The sequence below is a fragment of the Lissotriton helveticus genome, chromosome 10 (genome assembly GCF_964261635.1).
Source record: "Lissotriton helveticus chromosome 10, aLisHel1.1, whole genome shotgun sequence".
Classification (NCBI taxonomy): domain Eukaryota; kingdom Metazoa; phylum Chordata; class Amphibia; order Caudata; family Salamandridae; genus Lissotriton; species Lissotriton helveticus.
The window spans coordinates 187,951,474-187,964,744 of record NC_136071.1 but is presented as its reverse complement, the minus strand read 5'-3'; the positions used below and the strand labels follow the sequence as shown (position 1 = coordinate 187,964,744).

The window sequence follows — 13,271 nt, the reverse complement described above, 5'->3', positions numbered from 1 at the left end:
TTTCCAAAAAGAAGAGGCAGCCACTGAGAATGACCAGGAAAAACTGTAAACCTGATAAGTGTGTGCCTCCTCGCACCATTGCTTCATCAAGAACTGTGGAGCTAAATTTAAAGTATCACACTTTCACAGTACTGAGGGAGGTCATGAACCTGTGGTCCAGGATCCCTGTGAGTCTGTGGTGCCTACTCAGGGGCCCACAAATGTGCAGAAAATTAAACAATACTAACAATTAATAAAGTGTATATTAACGTAGAAGCGACATGTACAATTTAAAATGTAAAACTTTCTGTAACTATGAAGGAATTTGAAATTGGAGGCTAATAATTAAGTTGCTCTCCTCAGATTGATTCGTGGGAACAGGGCAGCAAACGGAATATAGTATGGACCGTGAGTAGCCTCAATTTAATTTACTAAAGCTACAATCTTCCTGTTAAAATTTAAATTTTGATTGTATTACATTTGTTTGTTAATTAAATACAATATTTTATCATTTGAGTATGTGTTTTAAGAATGTGTTTTTCTGTATTTTTTGTGTGTTGTTTTGCAGTTTAATTAATTGAAAATGCTTAGGCGGGGTCTGGGTTCCCAGTAATGACTAGCAGAGGGTCCCAGGACTCCAATAATGATTCAGTGGGGGTCCCTGGGTGGTAGTAATGATTTAGTGGGGTCCACAGAAGTCACAAGGTTAAGAACCACTGCACTACTGTATTTGCGGGAACATGTGCACTGCTCTTCTGATTATTTACTGCCAAACCTGACAGTGGGAAAGCAGCCTTTGAATCATGGGAAGCCAAGCACTCTGTTGCATTTTGTGTGCATAGAAAAGTGCTGAACTATTTACAGACAGTAGGAAGCGGTCCAAGGAACACAAGAGGGGTGAAAATGCTGGAAGAAAAGTATTTAGGATATAAGGCACTGGATTTGACTGAGTAAAGCAGTAGTCACAGAAAACGGAGGTTGCAGATTTGTCCGGCCTGAAATAATACTAAATGCACTCCAGGTGCACATAAAAAGTAAACACCATACTAAGCAAGCATGGCGGACATTGCTACCTACCTTTTTTTGTTGCTTTAGTCACCCTAAGTGGGAAGGGTATGCCCAGATGTGGTTCCCGTGCTCGCTGTGCAAATGGATTCAAGCTAGCGTGGCTGCTGGCTGATATGGGGTGGTACCCCAAAACCAGTCCCAGGATATTTCTTTCAAGTCCAGGGAGGACCTGGCAGTTCGAACTGGACTGTTGCCATGGGGAGCAGGGTCAACAGTGATATGCATATGGCTGGGTGCAAACTGGGGTGGCATGGTGAGCAAATAAAAGATGGATTTAACCCAGATCTATGACTGGGGATAAATGTTTAACAATGTTCAAAATTCCATCCATCCTCTTTTGTGTTGCCATGCTCGCCCTAAGTGGGAAGAGTATGCCCAGATGTGGGTTCCGTGCTCTCTGTGTCACTGAATTCAAGCTAGCCTGTGTGATGAGGGGTGATACCCTGAAGCCAGTCCCAGGATGTTTCTTTCCAGTCCAGGGAGGACCTGGGCTGGCAGTTCGGGCTGGACTGTTCCCATGGGGAGCAGGGTCAAGACTGATTTGCATATGGCTGGACCAAATTGGGGTGGCATCGTGAGCAAACAAATGATGGGTTTAACGCAGATCTGTGACTCTGGTGAATGTTTGACAATGCTCAAAATTTTGTCCATCATCCTTTTGTGTTGCTATAGACATTTCTACCTACACAGTCTCTGCCAACCCAAATATGAGTCTACATCCTGTGAAAATAAAGATATTTGCTTAACAACGCCTGTTGGACCTGGCCCTTTTGGCAGGTTCACCCCGAAACTTTTTGCTTTTGCCTAGCCTGTTTCTGTAACCTGGTGTTGGTGATTTTAGGCCTCTGCGCACTTTTTCACTGTGGTACAGTGTAAAGTACGTGAGCTCTCTGTGTATGTGCTGTGAGATTGGCCTGCTCTCCCATAGGAATGCATGGGGAATGTATGTGTCCATGGTAGTTCCTGATGTGTGGGGAGTGCAGGCTCGAGTTTGGTATGTGCGAACTCGTGAGATTGAATGCTGCGCGATGATGTGTGCGGCTTTAATGTGTCTAGTGTGGAAGTGCCACTGCTAGAAGTTGGTGTGTCTGTGCAATGAATGTGCTGGCTTGTGATTGGCTGGAGCTGGCTGGTGTGCCTGGCTCCAGAAGTCAGGATGGGTCTGCCCCGGTGGTGAAAGGGAGATCTGCATGATTGATGTGACGTAGGAGTACACCTGGGACCTGAATAGGGCTGGGCTTTCCCCACACAATGCTAGCTCCGCCCCCTGTGATGCGACTGATGACCCTAGCCTGACTAGTGAATGGGAAGAGGGGCTGAGCACCACACAGTGCTCCAAAACCAGTTACATCTGGGTTTCCCTTCACCCTGTAGCCACAGACAAAGGATGTTGCTGTATAAAAAGGGAGCTGTGACCCCATGAAAATGTTCTTGTTTTTCCTAACTTGAAATAACCAGGGGAGTGCTGCTGCTGGGGCCCAGGGGAAGGCTTGCCTCCCTGGGCCCTGCCCAGCCCCTGGATGACTGATGGACTTTCCCTGGGAACCTTTGCCTGTGTTCCCCTGCTTGCAGACTTCTGGGACCTTTTTCCTGCCTTTGCCCAGGCTTGTGGTAGCCTAGCGCCCTGGGAGCGCTTTATTTTCACCCTGCAGCGCAGTGCTGCCTCAAGGGGGTCCCCCTGCCTGGGGATTCCCCCCCTTCTTGTGCCTCTTGCAGGTGCCCACCCTGCATTGTCCGTCCACTTGTGTAATTATTTCGAAGCGCAGGTGCCCACCCTGCGTCTCCGTGTGGATTTATTTAATTATTTCGGGAGCGGGTGCCCACCCCGCTATTAATGCGCCGTAAACGGGTGCCCACCCCATTTCTGCTGTTATTTTTCACCACGAGGGTGCCTACCCCTCGTTATGCCCCTTTGTTTCACCTCCGCGGGCCTCGCACCTGAAACCGGAAGACAGGCAGCCTTGTGCCTGGCGGCAGGCGGGACTTCCGGTTGGCCAGAGGAAGTCCCGCGCACGCCGCCACTGCCGCTGAGGAGAGCCCCGGGTCCCAGGAGGGGGCCCGGGTGAAGTCGGGACGCTGCGGCCGAGGGCCGCTGATAGCAGCACGGGGCTCCCGTGATGAAGCAGGGAGCCCCGCAGGTGCCGGGCTGCCCACCGAAGCCCGCCAGCAGAGGATTGGAGACAAGAGACCGGTAAGGAGGGGTCTCAGTGTTGTGCGGGCTGGTTCCTTGAGCGGCCCCACTTGATAGCGGGCCGCTCCAATGTCTCGGGGGCAAATTTGATTTAGAGCCCTGAGAGGCTCCTGGGCAGTTGATGATTTCGAGTCCCCAGAGGGGGGACTCCAACGACGGGGCACCTTTTCTTTAGAGCCCCGAGGGCTCCGGGCGCATGGTTTATTCAGAGCCTGTCGGGCTCCACCGAGTGAGGGGGCAGATCTGATTCAGAGCCCCGAGGGCTCCACCCGGGCGTAGTTGTTCTCGAGTCCCCCGTGAGGGACTCCAACGTTGTCAGGAGGCTCCAGAGGGCACATTATTGTTAAAGAGCCCACGAGGCTCCTAAGGGCATTGTTTTTTAAAGGGCCTGTGTGGCTATCCCCCGGGCCTTATTGTAGGCGTTAGTGTTTGGGGACTTATTTACTTAAAGGGCCCAGTGGGGTCCTCAGGGGTCAGTGATACCCCCGGTGGGGCATATGTGACCTTTCAGAGCCTAGAGGGCTCCACCGTTTGGGCGCAGTTTTATTTTCAGGGCTAGTGAGAGCCCAGGCTGCAATTTTGCTATATTACAGCTGCCCAGCAAGTAGTGGGCAGCTACACCGTTTAGGCGCCAATGGTGGGTTTCTGCCTGGCTTTGGCGTAAACCTTAGCAAACCAGAAATCCCACTTCTAACAACGCCCATCATAAAATGCAGAGACCAACCAAAAAAGCCAGACAAATACTACAACCTTCTTTGCATAATCACACTGACGAAATTAAATCAAGACATTACAAAAAGGCATGTTTTACAAATCCACCCAGAAAAAAAGTGTGAATTTTAGCATCAAATATAAACAATGCATGACAAAATTAATTGTATCATAAGATTTGGTCTTTTTAGCAAGACAATACACACCTGAATTAAGCAGTATGCTCTTAAAGAGGCACAGCGTCCAAAAACAAATTGAAAATCATGCCACCGGTTTATGCCACCTGCATTCACACAGCTACAAACTCCTTTAATCCCAGATGCCAGCAACATCAACTCTCACTCAAATACCCACATGAAGGGAAGTGCTATGAGCATCTCAATTTGGCCCATCTGTTTAAACAAGGCCTCAGGACAAGGAGGTGAGCCTATAGGAAACCTGCTTTACTACAGAATCAGACTCACTCAAGCTATCATCAGCATCCTCTGGTGCCTGCTTACGTCCCCCGGTCCCACCCACCTCCACTCATTCATTTGCATGGTGCAGTTGGGTGCAAGCATTTATTTCTCTCCACTTTTAAAGCCAGGACGCCAGTTGTATCACCAAGAGTCCCATGGCTCAGACACAGGATCTGTGTTCAGCTTTGTGAGTTGCCCACCCGTTCAAACTCGCACTGCTCCCTTACACAATGCTCGAATCACTCATGACACCCAACTTCCACCCATTAAGTGACAGTGGCTGTTTCGACGCACCAATAGGTAATGCTGTCCTGGACCGCCAACCCACAAGACCACACACCGCGGACGTCAAAGTTTGCTCTGGAAAGTATGAAGGTGAGTATCCATTACATTTAAATTCAGGAGACGTTTTCTCATTTTGACAGAGAAGGCAAAAAAAGTAAACAAATTTTAATACTTGAATGATCCTTTCAGCTGGTAATAACTTTGCTATGAATGTACTCGGGATCCTGACACGTTTGGCCCATAATATAGAACCATGGGGCACTGGTCCTGTGTTTCTGAGCTTTGCTGGAGGCAAAACATGCATCATCTGTTAATGTATGCAATGCAGATGCCAGAAAGAAGCGCTCAGCTCCCTTTTGCGCTGGCGCAGTGCAGATAGTGGCATCATGATATTGCCCATGTCACTGAAAGCCACTCTAAGAATGTGAAGAATAGTTTCTGGGGTAGCAACCTGGTGACCTCTAATATTTAAAAAAAATAAACAATTTGAAGAAGAAATGGAAACCAATATAATTCACATTTAATCCCCCCAAATTTGCTGTATTGCTACTGAAGAATATGTAATCTCTTCACATATTTCAATAGCTAGGAAATACAGGTATGCCTGTGTAATGCACTCTCACACAGCTCAAGTTCTTACCTGGTAAGGGCCATGCAGTGGAACATAGTATTCCTCTTTCAAGGAGAGCCTATATTTGTCAAGTTCTATATCTTTATTGTAGAATATAGAAAGAAGAGACAGCAGGAGTCGTCTGTCTTTGTCATCAGTCACTCTGCCACCATAGTTACATTCACCTGTAAAATAGTACGTAATGGTAATTTTATTTGTATCAGTTAATTAAACTCATTACAAGAGAGATACATACTTTAAAAACAGCATATATCTCATTCCCATATATAGGGACACATTTGCAAAGAATTTCAAAAAAAGAAAAAATCTGCAATATTAGCAGCAGATATCTTGGCAAATGCATAATCAGTTACACGTGACCCAACTAAGTATTTAAGTCCCAGGTATCTCTAAAGTGGTTAAGTGCATTAACAAGGTGCATGGTTCTATCATTTCTGTAGGTTGGATAGGGTTAATTTGTACTCTCCTCCATATTAGAATACCATCCCTTATTATAAACATGTGCCAGAACTCAAAGAAAACCAATAAAATACACCTGTAAAATTAGTAACACCTGTCTACTAATCCAAAATATACCTGAGCACACTTTTTAGAATTAATGCAAACAACAAATATTCCACCAAGAGACACATTTTGGAATCAATCAAGCCATGAAAAATGTCCTTCTTGGTGAACTCTGCAGTCTTCGTTCTTGGTTCCCCACACTTAAAAACATTTCAGAATTGGGCAAGAAATATTTGTCCAAAAGAACTGTGCCACGTTAAAACAAGTACTACCAAAGTCAATATATCTGGCCTTAGCCGCCAGGCGGCTTAGCCTGTCAAAGTTTGTGTTTTTGTTTTGTCATGATTTTTCTAAAACTTTATTGTTGTGAGAGCTGCCGGTCCCTCTTAAATCTGAACAAAAACATTGGCTAAATGGAAAAATATTTTTTGGGTCCCAAAAAACACTCATCGCTGCAATATTCCCTCACATGCAAGAGAACTACTTTGTGTGTGGAAGTGCTCCTTGTGAAACAGCAGAATGTCGTTGCTCACAGTGACGTTAGCCAATAGCTGAGGTTGGCTGACCCACTGCCAGAAGCTGTATGCTGTAGTGGCTGTAAAAAAAATTCAAAAACACAATAACAGACCAATGAATTAACAGGGCTAGCTGAATACTCCTTTATAGGTATAATTAAGTCAACCATATATTCATTGTACATATATTTTCCTCACTGTAGTAGATTAATGGGCAGAAGTGGACCGGTCTATAGATTTTGAAGTACAGGATAGGGGTATTGCTTACTTTGTGCGTAATTATTTATGATCAACTCAGGTCCAGTAAGCAGTCCATAGATATCATACAGCATTACGTATTATGTTGAATATATAATTATTTCGAAACATGGTTAGTAACTATAAAGGAGGGCGTGATCCTCCCTCAAACATGTTATTGTTTCCAATATAAATATATTTGATCAAATTAGGTACCGGCAACATTTGGTTAATTAGAAAACGAATATTATCATGACTAGAATATAATAAGGAAAGTCTTGCCGTAATTATGGCACTAAACGATTTTGTCAATAATGAGCACCGCTCCTCGTAGTAACACAATCCTAAGAATCAATATATATATATATCTTTAGCTAGTTTTGCGAGTGTATTATACCGTTATAATGTCCATATCGATTTTGTCAATAATGAGCACCGCTCTTCGTAGGAATACAATCATAAGAATTAATATATATATTTCTTTAGTTAGTTCTGCAAGTGTAGTAGACCGTTATAATGTCCATATCGATGCCTGTGAAAATACTGCGAGCATCGTTGAATTCAACTATTGCTGCAGACCGGGAAAGCTTAGACGCTGGGGTCGCGGTTTTTAACTAGAATCATTGGCCTTTACCCACAATACGGGCTTAGGATTGGTTAAAATTACTTGTAAAGGATTGGTCCACGATATCTAGCAAAACATGACCGACAGGAGGCTTAGAGCAAGGAAAGTCTTGCCGTAATTAAAGCACCCAAAGATAGTGTGCTTATAGAGCACTGTAACTCGTGATAATATATCTACATATTTTCAAAAACCAATATACAAATTTTAAGAGCTAGGTCTGTAAGCACTCTATTCATAGTCACATTTATTCAGATGTTAAGGTAGAAACTGCGTAAAGTACTTAATTGAACTATCACCGTAGACCGGGGAAACTGAGACGCTATTGTCCCAGTTTCGAAAAAAACTATCATTGGCTCCTACCCGATATACGGGCTCAGGATTGGTTGACATAGCAGGATAAGGATTGGTCCATGGTAATTGGTGGACCAGAGAGGGAACTGAAGGCAGGAAAGAGAAACTGTTTCTTATTGGCTGAAATGGAAATCCGCCAAGGATTAGGATTGGCTAATGTGCACTTTAAAACAAGGGAAGGCAATTCTCTCTTAATTCGGCAGGATTTATCAGGCCGTGTCGAACGAGGGAACACTATACTCCATTGGAAATACTGGTGCGTTCTAATTAAAAGAGAGGGACATGATTAAGGCTAACAAGGGGGATTATGAGCTATTTATATGTCTTTACTTTGTTTTCTCTCCTAGTAAATTACATGAATAATAGGTGCTAAAAGATTAAAAGCGTAAAGAACACGATTGTAGAGCCAATGATTTTAAAGGGTGAGTGAAAAATACTTTTTAGAGAATTAATAGTAAATTCAAGTATACATATCTAGTGTGGTCTCTATATTGAAACAGATGTTTTTTCTCTCCTTCTAGCAAAGATGTTTGAAGCATATCAGAAATTGAATCAGGTTAACTAGATCACGCAGCATATACTTCACCAAGGAAGTCTGGTGAGGTGAGTCTTAACATTAGTTAAATGCTATTGAGAGAGCGCAAATCGAAAAAAAAATTAGAAGTGCACCATATTTACAAGCACGTTGCATTAGTTTAGTAAAGATTACATAAGAGTGTCGAATTTATAGAGTGAAAATATATAAGAGTGTTTAATAAAATAGAATGCATATATTAGTGTGAAAAGCTAATGTAGAAGTGTGTAGAGGTGTTATAATAATGTTGAAATACCGTGTTATGTGGCTGTTGTAGAGGAGAATGTAACGCTGCTAAACATAGAAATGTGTAGGCCACATGGCAGTTCACAGAGAATGAAAGGGGTTGTTATACTTTCACCTGATATGGATTTTAATGTTGTTATAATTCAAAGTATTATTGATCATAGAACTGAAATATATGTTTTATAGAAGTGTTTCATATAACCATTGTGTGTAATGAGTTAGAATACTGTTTAGACTAAGAAATTAAAGGTTTATAGAGTGCACAGGCCCGTTTCATGTAATTCTAATAGGCCTGAATAGATAAGTTCATTTCTTTTGATCTGCATGTGTTAGTTACAAGAATGTCATGTTAAGCTTAAATTGCAGAGACTGCTCGATGGTTTACGACTTAGAAGATATGGTGGAGGCCGGAATTTGGGGCCCACTGTACAAGTGTCTGTTTGCAGGTGCGAGGAGGTTCCAATCAAGAGAGTGATGAATAGGGTTTTGTTCAGAGAGCCAGGCACAGGCCTGGAGGAGGCTTCAGGAATTTCCTGGGGGGTACCGTCCTGCCGGAGAAGAGTCTGAGAAGCAAGGTCAACGCTAACAATGGGCCCAGAGGAGTATCAGCATGAAAAATGCCAGAACCAACACCACGTGAGGGGCGTCTCTAAAGGGCGTTTCTATTGTAAATGTGATTTTTGTATTAGGGACAGCACCCCTGGGTGGAGTTAGGGCAGATGGTCTGAGGAACCTAAGAGAGCGGATGGGTAGGCAGATAGGATAACTGCGAGACACCGATTTACAACAAAGACTAAGGGAAGTGAGTGATCTTCTTTGGAAGTCACCACGGCTGACACCTTTTTAGGTTAAGATTTTGCTAAGTAGGGATGTCACTTAGTCTAGTGTAGGGACAGTCTAATCTGAATTTTCTTCCTTTCTGTAAATGACTCATAAGCTACAGCTTGTGTCTATTCTTGCAACTCTGATGATTTTTGAATTAGTTTTGGTGATATTCTTCTGCCGACTAAGAGCATTTAGAAAATGTATGTTTGTATTGATACCAGTATATCTTTTGAAACTTATTTTGAGATGTTTGTATCTCCAGTTAACTTTGGCTTTATAATAAACTTTTAAAACTTATTTGTAGTAAGTGATTCTTTAGAGTGGTGTAAGTCCTTAACTGATTGACCTAGTTGTGGATTGCCTTTTACTCTATGACAGGTACCAACGGTTTAGTCGACCTGAGTTGGGATCTAGACCTATAGAAATAGATCAGAAATCCCGCCGTAACAGTTGGTAGCAGAGGATGGTTACCTTCTAGAGGAAGGTGATCTAGACTAGGTTAAGATTACCCCAAGGTCCCTAGAGATCGAGAGATGAGCAGCGGAAGAATCGCCTGCCGAAGAAGGTGCTGACGGTGCGAGAGAAAAGCAGCAGGGTCGGACGAGAGTGAGTATAACAAGGGTCATGCGTTGACAGATTGCGGTGTTTTGTGTTGTATTTGTATTGTAATGTCATGCGGAGTTGAATGCCTGTAGTGTGAGTGAGAGAGGGTTGTGAGCGCGCGCAACCTGGCTGGGGGAAAATCTTAAGTTCGGGGAAGAGCTTAAGTGGTTCGGGTGTATCGAACATCCAGAGTAGTTGTCGACCAGAAAAGGGGGTCATGAGGTACCATTGATCGCCCGCAGGACCGAGATAGGGGGAACGCAAGAGTGAGTGTGTGGGTAACGGACGCAGGTCGAAAGTTACCGTGTGTAAGTAACCTATCAGTTAAGGCGATTGTCTGGACGTACACGGAAAGACATTTCGTCAGTTAAGGTACCAATTACAGTTAGACTGTGGGCGTACAGTCAAGGAAAGTGATCGCTTGGTCGGAAGTAATCATTTTTCAGAGTATGAATGGGACGCATGCATGACCGGGAGACGAGCGGAGAAAGGAGGGGAACTGCTGCGAAGGGGGACGAGTGACGTCAGCGAGGTCCGCGCTGAGATAGGCCGGTTGGTGTGAAGCCGCGCTGTGATAGGCCGGTAGGAGTGACGTCAGCGAGAGCCGCGCTGTGATAGGCTAGTTGGTGTGAAGCCGCGCTGAGATAGGCCGGTTGGTGTGACGCCAGCGAAAGCCGCGCTGTGATAGGCCAGTTAGCGAGAACCGCGCTGGGATTGGTGGATCGTCATCAGGAAGTAAACGAACGCGGAGAAAATAGAAATTTTGTAGATTTTGAACATGAAGTGTTTTAAATGTTTGAGAGCGATCTTTAAGAGAAAAAGAAGAGAATCTTATTATGGGGAAGAGGCACCGCCAGAGGGTACACCAGCTCACTATATGGCAACGAATGTTGGGTTGCATACTATACTGTGGTTTGGTACTTGGAGTAAGATTACAGAGGGGAATGAGGAACTGACTTTTCCGAAATACGGAACGTTTAGATTAGAAGTGTTGCATCAGCTGAAAGCAGTTATGTCCTCATTAAGACCTTTGCCTAGACCAACACAGTTTGAGGCGCTTAATGCGTGGATTAGGGCGGCGCACGACAGGAATCAGAACAGGCGCCAAGAAAGGGTAAGGCGATCAGTAAGGGCAGTGCAAGATGCCAAATGGGATGCGGAAGCCAAGAGATGGAGGGTACAGACGATCGAAGTGGATAAGTTGTACCCAGTGAGAGAGGTTACAGGAGAAAAGAGACCCATAGAAGAGGATGACGAGAGCGAGTCGGAGGATGGCCTAATAAATAGGTTGTTGATAGATAGACCGCCTCCGGACAATAGGGAGATAGAAGGTACTGAGCTCCCAAGGGAAGATAGGGTTGACCTAGAAGAGAACAGGCCACTCCCTATAATGGATGGGGTACCTACCAAAGGTGAGGAGACACCTCAACATAGTCCTGTATAGAGAGTAGTCGGAAGGGTTGTGGTGCAGAAGATGCCAGCAACAGAGAGGGTTGAGTCTTATGGATTGCCAGATGCTCTTCAAGTACCCGTTACCATAGGTCCTATAGTGTCGGTTTATCACCAAGAGAAAGAGAGAGAGGAAGAACAGGTACGGCTAGACAGAGAAAGAGTTGAGATGGAAAGAAGGAATAACACGACAAATGCCTGGAGGAAATTGGCAGGACCGATAACGTGGAACACTCCATTGGATTCAGCAGTGGATCCCGTAGCAGAGCAGGGGGGTCAGAGAGGACCGATGGACCTGAGGGGACCACGGCCGAAATCCTATAAAGAGTTGAGGGCTGACTTGAAGGAATGGGATAGGTCCATAGAAGCACAGAGCAACAGGTCAAGAGCAGAAGCTGGTTGGGGAAGTCGAGGCAACAGGACATTATCTCACTGCGGGGCTAGCGAAAGCAGTCAGGAGTGGGATGGTAAAAGTCAGGAGAGTAGAGGAGTTACACGTCATATTGATGGTGGAAATGGGCAGGAGCAAAAAGGTAGAAGTGTGGAGTGTGGAGAGACGTCTCGTCTCATTCAAAGTGAGGGAGACCAAAGGACACAAGAGTACAGGGATAGATTTAAGTGCACTCTCCACGCACCTGATGGTAACGTACAGTACTGGAATTGTGGGAACATGGGGAACAGCGAAGGATCTTGCCATGCGTCGAGTGATCAGAGATCACTGGCAAATTGCGAAGGCATGGGGAATAATGGAATGTCTTACCATGCGCCCAGAGAAACCAGGCAGAATGGGAAATGTGGGACTATGGGAAATAGAGAAGTGTTTCACTATACACCCAGAGAGGACGGAACTGCATGGGACCTGGAGAGATGGGAGCATGGGAGGACTCCCCATAACACGCCTGAGCCCAGACGTAGGACTCAGAGCTGTGATGGGAGAGATGTCAATGGACTCTCTAGAGATAGCATATTGAAAGCTGTGATAAAAGCCAAAAGACTCGATGTGACCAGTTTAAAATCTGACCTGGACGAGATAATTGATGGTGTGTTGCCTTTAGAAAGGATTGACATGTACGAACAAGATGAGCTGCTGTTTATAGCAAAGGATGTTACTCGGAAGGCAAGAGCAACTCATGAGAAACTGTCTGAACTGGCAGACAAGTATATGGTAGATTTGTCCAGAACAAAGGCATTGCAGGGTAACCATAGGTTGCATTATTCAGATCAGGACCTAGATGAGAGAAGGACAACTGGATTAAAAACACACATAAGGGAACTGATCACAGGAATAAGAGCATGGAGAGATCTGGATAAATGGGAAGAGAGGTGGTCCAAAAAGGGAACTGTTAGGCGGAGCGCGAATGTGATGTCTCCGGAGGGAAGGCTACTGCAGATGGAGGCATTCCCTTTGCGAGAAATAGCGAATGGGAGTTATGTACACGTGCCCTGGAGTAGGGGAGATTTGGCTGCATTTACCAACTCATTTCCGAAGTTAAGGGAAAATCCCGTAGAGTGGTACAAGCAGGTAGAGAGGTTTGTCAAGATTTCAAAGGTATTGTGGATTGATTTGAACACCCTATTTGACATTGTGGTCCCAGGAGACTTGTGGATAGCATGCAAAGTTAGTGTCGAATGGCCAACTGCAGAACCAGAAAGGGATGCTCGTACTAATGGACCGTCAGAAACAGTAATGTTAAAATATGATAGGGTGATGACATGGCTGAAGGAGAAGGTGCCACCACAAGACATAGATTGGGTAAAAATAGACCGAACAAGACAGGAACCCAAGGAGACAGTTCATGAGTTTTATGAGCGATTGCTGAAAACGTTCAAACAATACAGTGGATTAGATGTAATGGATCCCAAAGATATAGGACAGTTTGTATCGAAGTTCGTTTTGGGGTTGAGACCTGATATTTGTTTGATGATTCAGCAACATTTAATTTGTTGGCAAAACAAACCATTGGATGAAATTTTGAGATACGCAAGGTATTGCAGTGATGAAATAGATTCCAAAGCAAA

At 44.7% G+C, this 13,271-nt stretch overlaps 1 protein-coding gene across 1 annotated transcript in view; it reads right to left on the bottom strand.

Annotated features, from left to right (window-relative positions):
* The window catches only part of DNAH3 (dynein axonemal heavy chain 3), a 660,573-nt gene that overhangs the window by 83,473 nt on the left and 563,829 nt on the right, over nucleotides 1-13,271 (bottom strand). Inside the window, exon 56 of the mRNA XM_078665068.1 lies at nucleotides 5,333-5,487. Coding sequence (XP_078521194.1) covers nucleotides 5,333-5,487 — 155 coding nt within the window. The remainder of the gene's footprint in view (nucleotides 1-5,332; nucleotides 5,488-13,271) is intronic.